Source organism: Somniosus microcephalus, chromosome 13 (genome assembly GCF_052327205.1).
Source record: "Somniosus microcephalus isolate GS21.2 chromosome 13, FLI_Smic_1.0, whole genome shotgun sequence".
Classification (NCBI taxonomy): Eukaryota; Metazoa; Chordata; class Chondrichthyes; order Squaliformes; family Somniosidae; genus Somniosus; species Somniosus microcephalus.
The window spans coordinates 9,613,920-9,628,508 of record NC_140999.1 but is presented as its reverse complement, the minus strand read 5'-3'; the positions used below and the strand labels follow the sequence as shown (position 1 = coordinate 9,628,508).

The 14,589-nt window shown below is 47.3% G+C and overlaps 1 protein-coding gene across 1 annotated transcript in view; it reads left to right on the top strand.

Annotated features, from left to right (window-relative positions):
- cers1 (ceramide synthase 1) overlaps positions 1-14,589 on the top strand; it is a 48,646-nt gene that overhangs the window by 9,499 nt on the left and 24,558 nt on the right. The window contains exon 2 of the mRNA XM_086004465.1: positions 6,283-6,442. Within this exon, the coding sequence (XP_085860591.1) occupies positions 6,283-6,442 (160 nt within the window). The remainder of the gene's footprint in view (positions 1-6,282; positions 6,443-14,589) is intronic.

Below are 14,589 nucleotides of genomic sequence, written 5' to 3'. Positions count from 1 at the left end.
GAGTTTTGGATGAGCTCAAGTTTATGAAGGGTAGAACTAGTGAGGCCGGCCAGGAGTGCTTTGGAATAGTCAAGTCTGGAGGTAACAAAGTCATGGATGAGGGTTTCAGCAGCAGATCAGCTGAGGAAAGGGCGGAGACGGGCACACATCAAGCACACGTTTGGCTGGGGCGAACAACAATGACAGGAGGAATGAATGATCTGCCATTTTCTTCTCGGAATCGAACCGCACAGAGGAACCCATTCGGCCCATTGTGCCTGTGCCGGCTCTTTGGTAGAGCTCTCCAATTAGTCTCACTCCCCTGCTCTTTCCCCGTAGCCCTGCAAATTTTTCCTTTTCAAGTATTTATCCAATTCACTTTGGAAAGTTGCTATTGAATCTGCTTCCACCACCTTTTTCATGCAGCGTATTCCAGATCACAACAACTCGCTGTGTAAAAACATTTCCCCTCATCTCCCCTCTGGTTCTTTTGCCAGTTACCTTAAATCTGTGTCCTCTGGTTACCGACCGTAAATCCTTAAAATAGGATTTGTGAAGGTTGGGCCATGCATTTTGTATTTAGTTTTTATATTCTACCAGTCAAGCTCCTGTGGCATTGCACACGAGGAGTGAAGATCAAGTGTAATCTTCAGGTGAAAGGGGGTTTGACCGAAGGGGACAACTGGACCAGGGCGTGCAGACGTAATCCATTTTAAAGTCATAACATTCTGTCCAACAAAACCTCTGACTGGGAAGCAAAGAAGTAGAGGTGGTAGATCATCAATGTGTCTTTGCATTATAAGCTACAGCACCACTACTGGTGGGAGGGTGTAATTACAGCGTGACAAGTTTACATAGGCATTTAACATTATAAATGTTGACATAGGAATTTATAATGGAGAAAGTTAACTCAAAAAATTAACGGCAGGAAGTGCATGCAGACATAAGATTATTATTAATATATAATAGATATTCCAGTGTCTGTCTGGATGGCGTGTTCAAGTCTCTGGAATGGGGCTTGAACAACGTTCCTGCTAAGCTGCATTCGTGAAATCTTGAATGGGATGTGCAGCCCATTAAAGGGACCGCGCACCCCCTTCCCCCCCCCCCCCCCCTCCAAAAAAATTAGACGGAACACTGGGCTTGAACCATCGTTTTCCTGACTCTGGAGCGAAAGTGCCACCAACTGAGCCAAGGCTGACATCCAAGGTAGTATTTACATTGTTGCTGCTCCTATGGACCGTGGATAAAATAAACTCTATAGGTGGACCTTTAGAGTAGCACCATCATTGATGGAGGCTGGTCTTGCCGGGAGCGACTGCCAGCACATGAGGTAAAAGCTACAATAGAGGAACTCCTGCAATTTACAGTCCCCATTTGTAAATGTAAAACTGTAAATCAGATTATACTTGAGGGAAAGTGTTCCACTGTCCTTGTTCTCATTTATAATAAATACCAGATCATGAATTTTATTCCCTTTTTAAAATAGTTTCCTTCCTGTGAGGCAGACAGTGCCTTTCATGTAGAGGCTTTCTGTTGCCATTTGAAGATGAAAGGGATACCTCCTGAGATACGATGAAAGATATTCCAATCTGATGATGGGACCCGAGGGTATGTTGGATCACATCCCAGGTCCTGCAACGCTTTCTGGATTTTGCAGTCTCGGTTACTCAAGCTTGTAACTAGAGGGTGCTTCATAGAGGGAGTGTGTTACACACAGGATGGGGTATGCACAGAAAGTGGCATATGATTGGACAGAGAGGATACCACATAGAAGAAGTGAATGGTGTATGGTTCAGTACAATACTGAGGGAGTGCTGCACTGTCGGAGGCGCCGTCTTTCGGTTGAGATGTTAAACCAAAACCCCATCTGCTCTCTCAGGTGGACGTAAAAGATCCCACAGCACTACTGCAAGAAGGGCAGGGGAGTTCTCCTGGGTCAATATCTAACCCTAACATCACTAAAACAGATAATCTGGTCATTATCACATTGCTGTTTGTGGGAGCTTGCTGTACGCAAATTAGCTGCCGCATTTCCCACATTACAACAGCGACTACACTTCAAAAAGTGCTTCATTGGCTGTAAAGCGCCTTTGGAAAGTTGTGAAAGACGCTGTAGAGATGCAAGTCTTTTTTTCCCTTTTCTCTTGAGTCAGCTCTTTAAAACACTGAAGATTTCAGCAAGATTTACAGCTACTATCTCAGAAGGTTGGTAAGAAGTGAGTCCCTCCCAAAGTGATTACATGAGATCCTTAGGTCCGAGTTACATTTTTTTTTAACTTGTTTTTGGGATTTGGTAAATGCTGACCAGGCCGGCATTTGTTGTCCATCTCTAGTTGCCCAGAGAAGGTGGTGGTGGGCTTTCTGCTTGAACAATTGGTGCACTCGTGGTGAAGGTGCTCCAACGATGGTGCTTTGTCATGAGTTCAAAGACTTGGGGCTGGATTTTCATTGAGGAGGCGGGACTACAACTTTCGGGGTTGTAGTCCCGTCTCCATTGAGTTGTGGCCAACCCACGTGATTTTGACCTGATTGACCTTGTTGAGCCCACCCAGTGGGCCAATTAAGGGCCGCCCGGCAACAGGTGACGTCACAGATTGATATTTCATCTGTCAAGACCTTTTGACAGATGAAATATCAGCGTTTCATAGCTGTTTGAAGCTGTCAAACACTGACAATCTGTACTCCAAGTTAATTCCTCCCTCTCGGGATGATTTAGAGATCTCTCCGGAACAGAAAGCTGAATGCTGCAATTTTTGACCATTCTGCTTTCTGTGCCGGTGAGATGAGGGACTCCCGAGACCTGAAGGAAGGAAGGCTGTAAAGGTAAGTAAAACTTCTTTAAACACTTTAAACACACCAAACACACTTACCTCTGCACTCATGCACCCATCACTCACCTGAACACCGGACATCTCGAACCCTCCAAGTCCTTCAGCCCGACGGCCCGCCTCGCTAACTTGGCATGGTTTGGAGCCGTCGGGAATCCCACACTTCAAGAATGAAAATAGGGATTAGGCTAAATTGGCACTAATCCCCTTCCCGCCTCGGGGAGGTGGATCCCAGTGCGGGGCGGGTACCCGCCTCCTTTGAAACTGGCATGGAGGTGGGTTAGGGGCGGGATGGGTTCGTGCCCCCCGATTTCAGGATATTAACCCCCCCACACGCCTCCAATCCCGTCTCCATGGCCCAATGAAAATCCTGCCCTTGGACTCAACACCAATGAAGCATAGGTCCCGCCATTATTTCTGTTGTTACTTGTTATTGTAGCATAGGTCTTATCACTGGGAGACTTCCCAGGCCACTTCAGAGTCAATCACGTGGTGTGGGACTGCAGTCACGTGTGGACCAGGCCAGGTAGGGGCCTTGGTTTAACGTCTCATACGAAAACCTTGATGATGTGCTCAAGTCCCTGGAGTGGGGCTTGAACCCTACGACCTCTTGACTCAGAGGCGAGAGTTCTACCAACCGAACCAAGGTGAGAGGGTGACCGTGTCAAAATTAGACTAGTGACTATATTTTTAAACGATTTCCCATTTGGCCACAAACCCAGTCTTTACACGTGTGGTATTAAAAGAGCTGCAGTCGCAGTGCTCTGTATATTTTCACCCACTTGCGTGTGGTGACCTGGGGGTAACATTACAGCAATTAACACCACCCAAAATGGCTCAAGGGACACACTGAGCTATCATAGCCAGCCAGCCAGGCTGTGCATAAGCAAGAATCTAGTCAGAGCAACCCAGCACCATATAGAATCACACTGAGCCAAGAAAGTGTTGAAAGACCGTTCAGATAATGTCACAAGCCATGATATGAGAAAGTTGAGCATTTGAACTCGCTGCCCCCCACCCACTTTCCATGCATATTTTTTTGTCTCTCTTGAAGTTTCAGACTCTTGCTAGGGTTGTAGTTTCACAGGCATTGCCTATCCTCCAGTGCCTTGACAACGTGGCCATTTTTTTGCAAATGCGCGTCTGCACGCTGGCTCTTCAACTGCACTGTGCAGCGGGAGTTGGTACGCAGCTGACAGATTTTTTATTATTTTAATTTCACACTCTTTACTCCCCACCGCCCCCCCCCCCACAAAAAATACCTGGAGTCAGTGAGTAACCAAGTGCCCTGTGGTGATGAAATGAGTAACCGCAACGGTGGCAGCCCTGGGCTGACCTGTCCTTTCAATTGGAACAAGTAACTCCGAGGTCTGGTTGAGTGGGGGTTGGGGAGGGGGGAGCGGTGGTCGGGGGGTCGGGGAGGGTGGAAGGGAAGGGCGAGTATAGGGAGCGATCCGATGAAATGGACCCACAGATGTAACGTACGGTATAAGTTTGCCTTTGTGTTGCAAAAAAGGTCAAATTTGGATAAAATTTATCCTAAAAAAGAAAAGACTTGCATTTATGTAGCGCCTTTCACGGCCACTGGACGTCCCAAAGCTCTTTACAGCCAATGAAATATAGTCACTGTTGAAAATGTGGCAGCCAATTTGCACACAGCAAACTCCCACAAACAGCAACGTGATAATGACTAGAGAATCTGTTTTAGTGATGTTGATTGAGGGATAAATATTGGCCAGGACACCGGGGAGAACTCCCCCGCTCTTCTTCAAAACGGTGCCATGGGATCTTTTACGTCCACCTGAGAGGGCAGACGGGGCCTCGGTTTAACGTCTTATCTGAAAGATGGCACCTCCGACAGTGCAGCACTCCCTCAGTACTGCACTGGGAGTGTCAGCCTAGATTTTTGTGCTCAAGTCTCTGGAGTGGGGCTTGAACCCACAACCTTCTGCCTCAGAAGCGAGGGTGCTACCCACTGAGCCACAGCTGACACTTCCAGTTCCAAAATGGGGATAATAACACCTGTATGTTGCTACTGGTAGATATATCGCCTAGTGTGGACCTGGGCCAGGCTGGGCTGGGAAGGTCGGAGATTGTGCTAAGTTCGCTGATCTCAGCCAGGGCAGTGATAGTGGCCCTTTTAATTGGCCTCGGCACCTTAAAGTACCGAGGGGGGACAATCCCCCAGGGTTCCTGCTCCTGATCCAGCAACGCCCTGCTGCTGGGACGTGTGCTTGTGCAGATCAGGCTCCGTTGTGATGCCTCCACTGTCAAATAGTCGGCTGGCCTTTAATTGTCTCGGTTCACACATGATGAATGGCCACTTGGGGGGTGGGATGGCTGGGAGGGGAGGTGGTGCAGTCGCCCCCGGAGCTGTACACCATGAGAGCTCAGCGTCTGCCGAGGAAGAGCGAGAAAATTGGGACCGGGGTGGGGGGTGGGGGGGGGAAACTCCTCCAGTTTCTGTCGAGTTTTGTTATGTGGGAGGATTGCATGTGCGTCAGCGCGATAAGAATTTCATTCATTCCCACTCCCCCTCACACCCCATTAAATGTTTCCTCCTTTGCATCTGTCGCATTCTTTAAATATTTAATTTGTGACCTTTTTGTAACTGGGGTCAGTCTTTGATATCTTAAAAAAAAAAAATTAAACCATTTACCAAACATTGTATCCTTGTTAAAATTCGGTTGGCGTTTCTCAGGATTTCACTGAGTAAATCCTGCCCTCCCCCCACTCCTCACAAAATCAGAATTCCTTCAGGATGAATACTTGAAGGGAAAAAAAATTCTGGGCTACGGGGAAAGAGCAAGGGGAGTGGGACTAGTTGGAGAGCTCTTTCAAAGAGCCGGCACAGGCACGATGGGCTGAATGGCCTCCTTCTGTGCTGTATCATTCTATGAGGGAAAAACAATAGACACAGTTAATAGGAATCGGTCTTGAATACAGGACTTCCAGCTATAACTGATCAAAAGACGATGAGTTTCCATCCCTGGTTTGTGGTGAATTGGCTGATCACATCCAGGTTGGAGTAAGGGGGGGCGGTGGGGGGGGAAATGGGGGATGGGGAGGGGCTACAGTTAGCCTCAGTGCTTCTGGGCAAGGGAAGGGAAAAATGAACCAGGATTCCCACTCCGGATCATGGCCCATTGAGTCCAGATAGAAAGTAGGTGTACGTTTCAAGTGAAGAGAGAATTGGGCTTCCTGGTGGTGCCTCCCATGGTCAAGTAGCCTGTCAACGCTCCATATCGAAGTTCACAGACGAAGAATTCCTATTTGGGCCGAGGGAACGGAGGACTACATGGTTCTGTAGAACTGATCACCTCCCCCCGCCAGCGTGGAATTGAACAGAGAAATATTGAGGGGTGGGAGCACCATTTACACAGGAAGAGGTAACCAATGCATGAAGTTAGCGATCTGCTTCTGACCAGGTGAGGTGACGATTGCCATTTTTCTCTCTCTCTCTCTCTCTCAGCCGCTAGCCCACTGGTATGACCTACACCCCAGAGATGAAGCCAAAATGCCGGAGAGTGCGTGGAAGCTGATTTTCTACACGGCTTCCTGGTCCTACAGCACCTACCTGCTCTTCCTGGCAGACTATCCCTTCTTCCATGACCCACCGTCTGTCTTTTACGGTATGGTAAGCAGTACGATTCAAATAGCTTTTAGTAGTAGCATAACAATTGGTGTTGTGTTTTTCTTTTACATATTCTGCTCCTTAAGGTCCGGCTAGTCAGTGTTGGGGAATAGAACGATTTGGATATCCAGTGTCAGCATCAAGCACTTCCAGCTCAAGCGTAGCCCAGTCAGATGCAGGGTAAAGCTTCGTCACTGGCCCTACAATACTACTTAGACCAGTGGAAGTAAATCTTTATAAAGCTAGAGAGTGAAGTCTTGAAGAAATATCTCCATTCCTACCACCCTCCGAGATCTCTGCGCTCCTCCAATTCTGGCTTCCTGCGCACCCTGATTTCCTTCGCTCCACCATTGCCGGCCGTGCCTTCAGCTGCCAAGGCCCTAAGCTCAGGAATTTCCTGCCTAAACCCCTCTCCTTTTAAGAAGCTCCTTAAAACCTACCTCTTTGACCAAGCTTTTGGTCACCTGTCCTAATATCTCCTTATGTGGCTCGGTGTCGAATTTTGTGTGATAATCGCTCCTGTGAAGCGCCTTGGGATGTTTTACTATGTTAAAGGCGCTATATAAATGCAAGTTGTTGTTACAGGGTGCAAACGATCAGATGTGATGGGAAAGCACAGATGGTAAATAAAAATCTAGAGTAAGGATATACTTGCCATCAGTTGGCAAGACAGCTTGGCTCAGTTAGTAGAACACTTGCCTCTGAGTCAGAAGGTTGTGGGGTTGAGCCGTAATCCAGGATGTGGGCAGATACGTTAGGTTGCAGTTACAGGTGTGGTCCTTCAGATGAGAGCTCAAAACCATGACCACCCGTGTTAAAGACCCCACCGTGCTACTTGAAGAGGGGCAGGGAGTCCGCCCAGTGTCCTGGCCGACATTCATAGAATCATGGAAATTTACAGCACAGAAGGAGGCCATTCGGCCCATCGTGTCTGTGCCGGCCGAAAAAGAGCTCTCCAGCCTAATCCCACTTTCCAGCTCTTGGTTCGTAGCCCTGTAGGTTACGGCACTTCAAGTACCTTTTTAAATGTGATGGGGGTCTCTGCCTCTACCACCCTTTCAGGCAGAGAGTTCCAGACCCCCACCACCCTCTGGGTGAAAAAAGTTCTCCTCAACTCCCCTCTAATCCTTCTACCAATTGCTTTAAATCTGTGCCCCTGGTTATTGACCTCTCTGCTAAGGGAAATAATTCCTTCCTATCCCCTCTATCTAGGCCCCTCATAATTTTATACACCCGAATTAAATCTCCCCTCAGCCTCCTCTATTCCAAAGAAAACAACCCCAGCCTATCCAATCTTTCCTCATAGCTAAAATTTTCCAGTCCTGGCAACATCCTCGTAAATCTCCTCTGCACCCTCTCTAGTACAATCACCTTTCCTGCAAAGTGGCGACCAGAACTGCACGCGGTACTCTAGCTGTGGCCTAACCTCGCTGCTCTTATATTCTCTGCCTATTCTATTCCTCCCTTACACACCACCACTAACAAAAACTAGATTAACTGCTGATTCACCTCACTGCTGCTTGAATGATCTTGCTGTGCGCAAAGTGGCTCACATAGTAAATCCCTACACTTAAAAGTAATTCATTGTACGTGCTCTTCTTTGAGATATTAGAGTGATGTGAAGGATGCTTCCTAAATTTATTTCATATCTTGTAATATGCCGACCCTTCTGACCCTCTCCTGAGCTAGTTGGGAAGTAGAATGATTTCAGCGCTCAATTAATGAATCATTGCTTCACTGCCAGGGAGGAGTTTTTCTTTTTAAATCTGCTTGCTGCTAAAACGCAGATATTTCTGTCTTGTCAAATGAGCTGTGGCGGAGGATTTAATTTTGTTGCTATTGGCAGCGTTGTGGGCAGAACTGAGCTCTCTACAAGTCCTTGGAACCCTGAACCTCTTGCTGGCAAACCGTGCAACAAGCGAGGTCTAAACCTGACATTGAAAGGTCTTCACCAATCACAGAGAGAGCGCTCCCCATCCCTTAATGCTACAGTCTGCTGGAACAGCCACTCGATGTCTGAATACGATATCCTGCGTAGCATTACACCACTTGACCAGAGTGCTGACTGGTCCAAATTGGGGGAACTTAAAGGAGCTATTGTCTTACACAGAAACAGAGGACAGTGAAGGACTGGAAAAAACTTTACAGTCCATCTGACCGGTCCCTCAAATCCGCACACCCAGACCAATCTGTTCCACCTTCCCAAACCCGCAACCTCCACCTCCGAGAAGGACAAGGGCAGCAGGCGCATGGGAACACTGCCACCTCCAAGTTGTGATTGGCAAAAGAACCACAGGCGACATAAGAAAAAACTCTTTTATGCAGCGAGTGGTTAGGATCTGGAATGTACTGCCTGAGAGGGTGGTGGAGGCAAACTCAATCACGGCTTTCATAAGGGAATTGGATAATTACCTGGAAGAAAAAAATTTGTAGGGCTACGGGGAAAGGGCGGGGGAGTGGGACGAGCCGAGAGTTGGCACGGGCTCGACGGACCGAATGGCCTTCTTCTGTGCTGTAACCATTCTATGATTCTATGGGGGAAAATTCGGTTGCTTTGCCCCTCCTGTTAACGCCCTAAGAGGGCGCAATGCAACTAGCGCCTGGGCACGGCGATGTTTGCGCTGCTCGCGAAATTGACCAGACATTTTGCGGCGGCGCTAAACACTACCGCTAAGATTCCCTGCGCCCGCAGGTCGTGACGTCAGTCGAGTGTGCAACGCCCCGGTAGCGCCCCGGACCGGATATTGAGTGGCGCCCCCTGCCTTACCGCCTGCCGCTAGCAACGACAGGTTGAGGGGAGCGTTTCGCAGTCGGGAAGGGACTGGGGGAGCGCTATTTAAAGGCGACCACTTCCTGCCTTTTTTTGTCGCCGGCATTTTTCACCACGCATTCAGAGAGAGAGGGACTTCTGGAGAGATTCAACGCTGTGTGAAGGAGTTTTGGGTACTGAGCAGCACTTTGCAGGTTCGTTTTGATTTGCCCTTCCTTGTATTGATTTAGAAGAGACTGTGGGGGCTGCACTCTGAGCTCTTTCCCTGGGCCTCTCCATTGCTCTTTCCAGCAGATTTGATGTACAGGTCTCTCCAGGCCGAGATTCAAGGCTGCAATGAGCAGGATGTGGATGGAGAGCAAAATCAACCCTCCCCTTTAAGATAAAAACAGAAAATGCTGGAGAAACTCAGCAGGTCAGGCAGCATCTGTGAAGAGAGAAACAGAGTTAACGTTTCAGGTCGATGACCTTTCGTCAGAACTCCCCTTTAAGAACTGGCCGGCGCCAGTGTGTCTGTGTTCCATTGCTGACTGACATCACATGAGCTTCGCCAGCGCTCTGAGGTAGCGCCTCGCTCCTCGGCGTTAGGGCCTTAAGACAGGTGTGCAGCGCCTGATTTAGCGCTCCAATCACCTCCAGGGGCAATAGAAGCCAAGTTTCCAGTTGGAGGCGATAATTAGCGCCAGGCGTTAAACTTTGTGCCCGGCCGATAATTGCGCCCCAAACGGGACGATACCGAATTTCTCCCCTTATGATTCTAAGCTCCCCTCCAAGTCACGCATCATCCCATCTTGGAAATATATCGGCCGTTCCTTCATTGTCGCTGGGTCAAAATCCTGGAACTCCCTCCCTAACAGCACTGTGGGAGCATCTTCACCACACGGACTGCAGCGGTTCAAGAAGGCGGCTCACCACCACCTTCTCGAGGGCAACTAGGGATGGGCAATAAACGCCGGCCTTGCCAGCGACGCCCACGTCCCAAGAATGAATTATTTAAAAATACGTTCAGTTACTCTCTGAGTAAAGTAGTTAAATGTAAACTGTGTCTGCACCTTCCTCACAGCCTGGGCTTGAACCCTTCTCCCCACCCCCCCCCTTCCCCTGGAAACAGAATTTGTGGCAATCTCAGAACTGTATTGATTTCTTTGTGGGTTCAATGACGAGACATTTATGAAAGAGAATGTCTTTTAATCTAAAGTCTGTTCAACTCTTTATACAGCTTTTTAGGAGACACGATGCTAGTGATGCATCTAGAATGAAACTGAAACCAAACCCAAACTGCTTGTCTCTCATGACCTCTGCTGGTCAGGCATAAGTAATCAATACCTGCAAACATGCTATTAAGGCATCATAATCGAACAGGCAAATACCATCTCTATTTGCTGATATCATTACAAGAACATGTTATCAGGGTTCGATTTATCGACTCTCTCTAAAATGATCTCTGCTTGGAGCCGTCCCCACAGAGTCTTTGTGGAAAACAAAATCGACAAATCCTCATTCAAGCCCCGCTCCAGAGACTTGAGCACATAATCTAGGCTGACACTCCCAGTGCAGTACTGAGAGAGTGCCGCACTGTCGGAGGTGCCATCTTTCAGATGAGACGTTAAACCGAGGCCCCGTCTGCTCTCTCAGGTAGATGTAAAAGATCCCACGGCACTGTTCAAAGAAGAGCAGGGGGAGTTCTCCCCGGTGTCCTGGCCAATATTTATCCCTCAGCCAATATCACTAAAATAGATTATTGAGTCATTATCACATTGCTGTTTGTGGGAGCTTGCTGTGCGCAAATTGGCTGCTCCATTTCCTACATTACAATAGTGACTACACTTCAAAAGTACATCATTGGCTGTAAAGCGCTTTGGGACGTCCAGAGGTTGTAAAAGGCACTATAGAAATGCAAGTCTTACTTGCATTGCAGTGACGAATATCATATTGGAGAGGGTCGCAGTGTCATGAGTGTTCGACCAGTGATTGATGAGCCCTGTTTCAAGATGATGGTGCCCCTTTAAATTTGTAATGGCTGAGATACTGCAGTGCGACGGGTCCTGCAGTGTCGATGTCGATCTCCTGTAATCCAAGCTACAGTCTGTAATCTCGCTGCAACGTGCCGACCCTGCAGGCTTCTACCGTTAACCCTTTCAAACTGTGGGTTTTGCCTGGTGACGCAATGCGTCACTGCACTAGAGGCACCGCCCCGCACCGCTAGGGGTAAGATGTGGGGTTTGAGCCCGCAAGTCACCCCACAGTGAGTTCCTAATCTCTGGGTTGGGGGGGAGCGTTGGCGAGGCGCCTTGCAAGGAGGGATTCTCGCACATGCCTGCATTTGGCAGCAGGGGTGACTGTACAGCAGTTTGGGGGCAGGAATCCTGGATGATTTCCCCTCCTGTGTCCGACCCAGTGCTGCTGAGGTGAATTGGAGTTCAGCTGGGCTGAGATCAGTTACCTCGGCACAGACAGGGGCTCAAACTTTGGTGGTTCCTGGTTTACGTGGCTGAGCCGTAACCGTTTGAGCCATCGCTTGTGGGGGTTCTCTGACAATATAGAATCACACAGCACAGAAGGAGGCCATTCGGCCCGTCGTTCCTGTGCCGACTATTTGAAAGAACTCTCCAATTAGTCCCACTCCTCCGCTCTTTCCCCTTAGCCCTGGAAATGTTTCCTTTTCAAGTATTTATCCAATTCCCTTTTTGAAAGTTACTATTGAATCTTCCACCGCCCTTTCAGGCAGCGCATTCCAGATCACAATAACTCGCTGCATAAAGTAAATTCTCCTCCTCTCATCTCTGGTTCTTTTGCCAATTTACCTTAAATCTGTGTCCTCTGGTTAAAGATCCTCCTGCCAGTGGAAACAGTTTCTCCTTATTTACTCTTTCAAAATAGCTTCATATCTCTTGAAATGTAAAAAAAAATCCTCTGGGGAAAAACTCCTGATAACATAGAATTACAAAGGACATACGGCACAGAAACAGGCCATTCGGCCCAACCAGTCCATGCCGGCGTTTATGCTCCACTCGAGCCCCTCCCATCTTTCCTCATCTAACTCTATCAGCATAACCCTCTATTCCCTTCTCCCTCATATGCTTATCCAGCCTCCCCTTAAATGCATCTATACAATTCACCTCAACCACTCCCTGTGGTAGCGAGTTCCACATTCTCACCACTCTCTGGGTAAAGAAGTTTCTTCTGAATTACCTATTGGATTTCTTGGTGACTATCTTATATTGATGGCCTCTAGTTATGCTCTTCCCCACAAGTGGAAACATTCTCTCTGTATCCACTCTATCAAAACTTTTCATAATTTTAAAGACCTCTATTAGGTCACCCCTCAGCCTTTTTTCAAGAGGAAAGAGACCCAGCCTGTTCATCCTTTCCTGATATGTATACCCTCGCATTTCTGGTATCATCCTTGTAAATCTTCTCTGCACCCTCTCCAGTGCCTCTATATCCTTTGTATAATATGGCGACCAGAACTGTACGCAGTACTCCAAGTGTGTTCTAACCAAGGTTCGATACAGGTTTAGCATAACTTCCCTACTTTTCAATTCTATACCTCTAGAAATAAACCCTAGTGCTTGGTTTGCTTGTTTTTATGGCCTTGCTAACTTATGTCGCAACTTTTAGTGATTTGTGTATTTGTACTCCGAGATCCCTTTGTTCCTCTACCCCACCTAGACTCGCACCCTCCAAGTGATAAGTGACCTCCCTATACTTCCTACCAAAATGTAATACCTCACATTTATCTGTGTTGAACTTCATTTGCCCATTCTGTAAGTTTATTAATGCCCTCCTGTAATTTGTTGCAGTCCTCCTCAGTATTGACTATCCCCCCCCAATTTGGTGTCATCCGCAAATTTAGAAATTGTGTTTTTGATTCCAAAGTCTAAATCGTTAATCTAAATTGTGAACAGCAGTAGTCCCAGCACTGATCCTTGTGGAACACCACTAACCACCTTCTGCCACTGTGAATAGCTACCCTTTACTCCTACTCGATAGCAAAATACTGCGGATGCTGGAAATCCGAAATAACAACAGAAGATGCTGGAAAAACTCAGCAGGCCAGGCAACATCCGTGGAGAGAGGAATAGAGTCAACGTTTCAGGTCGAAACCCTTCTTCAGAACTGAGAAAAAAAGGCAGAAAATGAAACAGATTAAAAGGCAGTTTGGGGGTTGGGAAATGGGGGAGGGGATGAAAGAAGAGACACTAAGAGATATTCAAGGCGAGACGAGATGGTAATAGGACAGGTAAAGAAACAGACAATGGCTCTAGATGAAGTGTGAAATGCGCTGGCAGAGTGAGAGACAGCTGCCGTGTGGGAGAGAGAGGAAAAAAGGAAAAGGCACAAACCAAAAGTGTGGATAAAAAATATAAAAATGTAACAGGGGCCGAGGTTATGATCTGAAATTGTTGAACTCGATATTGAGTCCGGAAGGCTGTAAAGTGCCTAATCGGAAGATCAGGTGCTGTTCCTTGAGCACTTCATCTTCCGATTAGACACTTTACAGCCTTCCGGACTCGATATCAAGTTCAACAATTTCAGATCATAACCTCGGCCCCTATTATATTTTCATATTTTTTATCCACACTTTTGGTTTGTGCCTTTTCCTTTCCCTCTCTCTCCCACATGGCAGCTGTCTCTCACTCTGCCAGCGCATTTCACACTTCATCTAGAGCCATTGTCTGTTTCTTTACCTGTCCTATTACCATCTCGTCTCACCTTGAATATCTCTTAATGTCTCTCCTTTCATCCCCTCCCCCATTTCCCAACCCCCAAACTGACCTTTTAATCTGTTTCATTTTCTGCCTTTTTTTCTCAGTTCTGAAGAAGGGTTTCGACCTGAAACGTTGACTCTATTTCTCTCTCCACGGATGTTGCCTGGCCTGCTGAGTTTTTCCAGCGTCTTCTGTTGTTCTTTACTCCAACTCTCTGCTTTCTGTCTTGAAGCCAGCTAGCTATTCATTCTGCTACTTGTCCTCTGACTCCGCATTCTCTGACCTTGTTCATCAGGCTATTATGGGATACCTTATCGAAGGCCTTTTGAAAATCTAGATAAATTACATCTGCATTACCATTGTCTGCTCGCTCTGTTACCTCTTCAAAAAATTCAATGAAATTGGTCAAGCAAGACTTTCCCTTTTGAAATCCATGCTGATTATTCATTACTATGTTTTTGGTTTCCAGATGTTCTTCTATTTTCTCATTTAGTCGGGATTCCATTATGTTTCCTACTACCGATGTTAAGCTGACTGGTCTATAATTCCCTGGACATGTTCTATCCCCCTTCTTAAATATCGGTATTACGTTAGCCAGTCCTCCGGTGTGGTAATACCTCTGCTATCTCTTTCCTACATTCTTTTAAAATGCGTGGCTGCAAT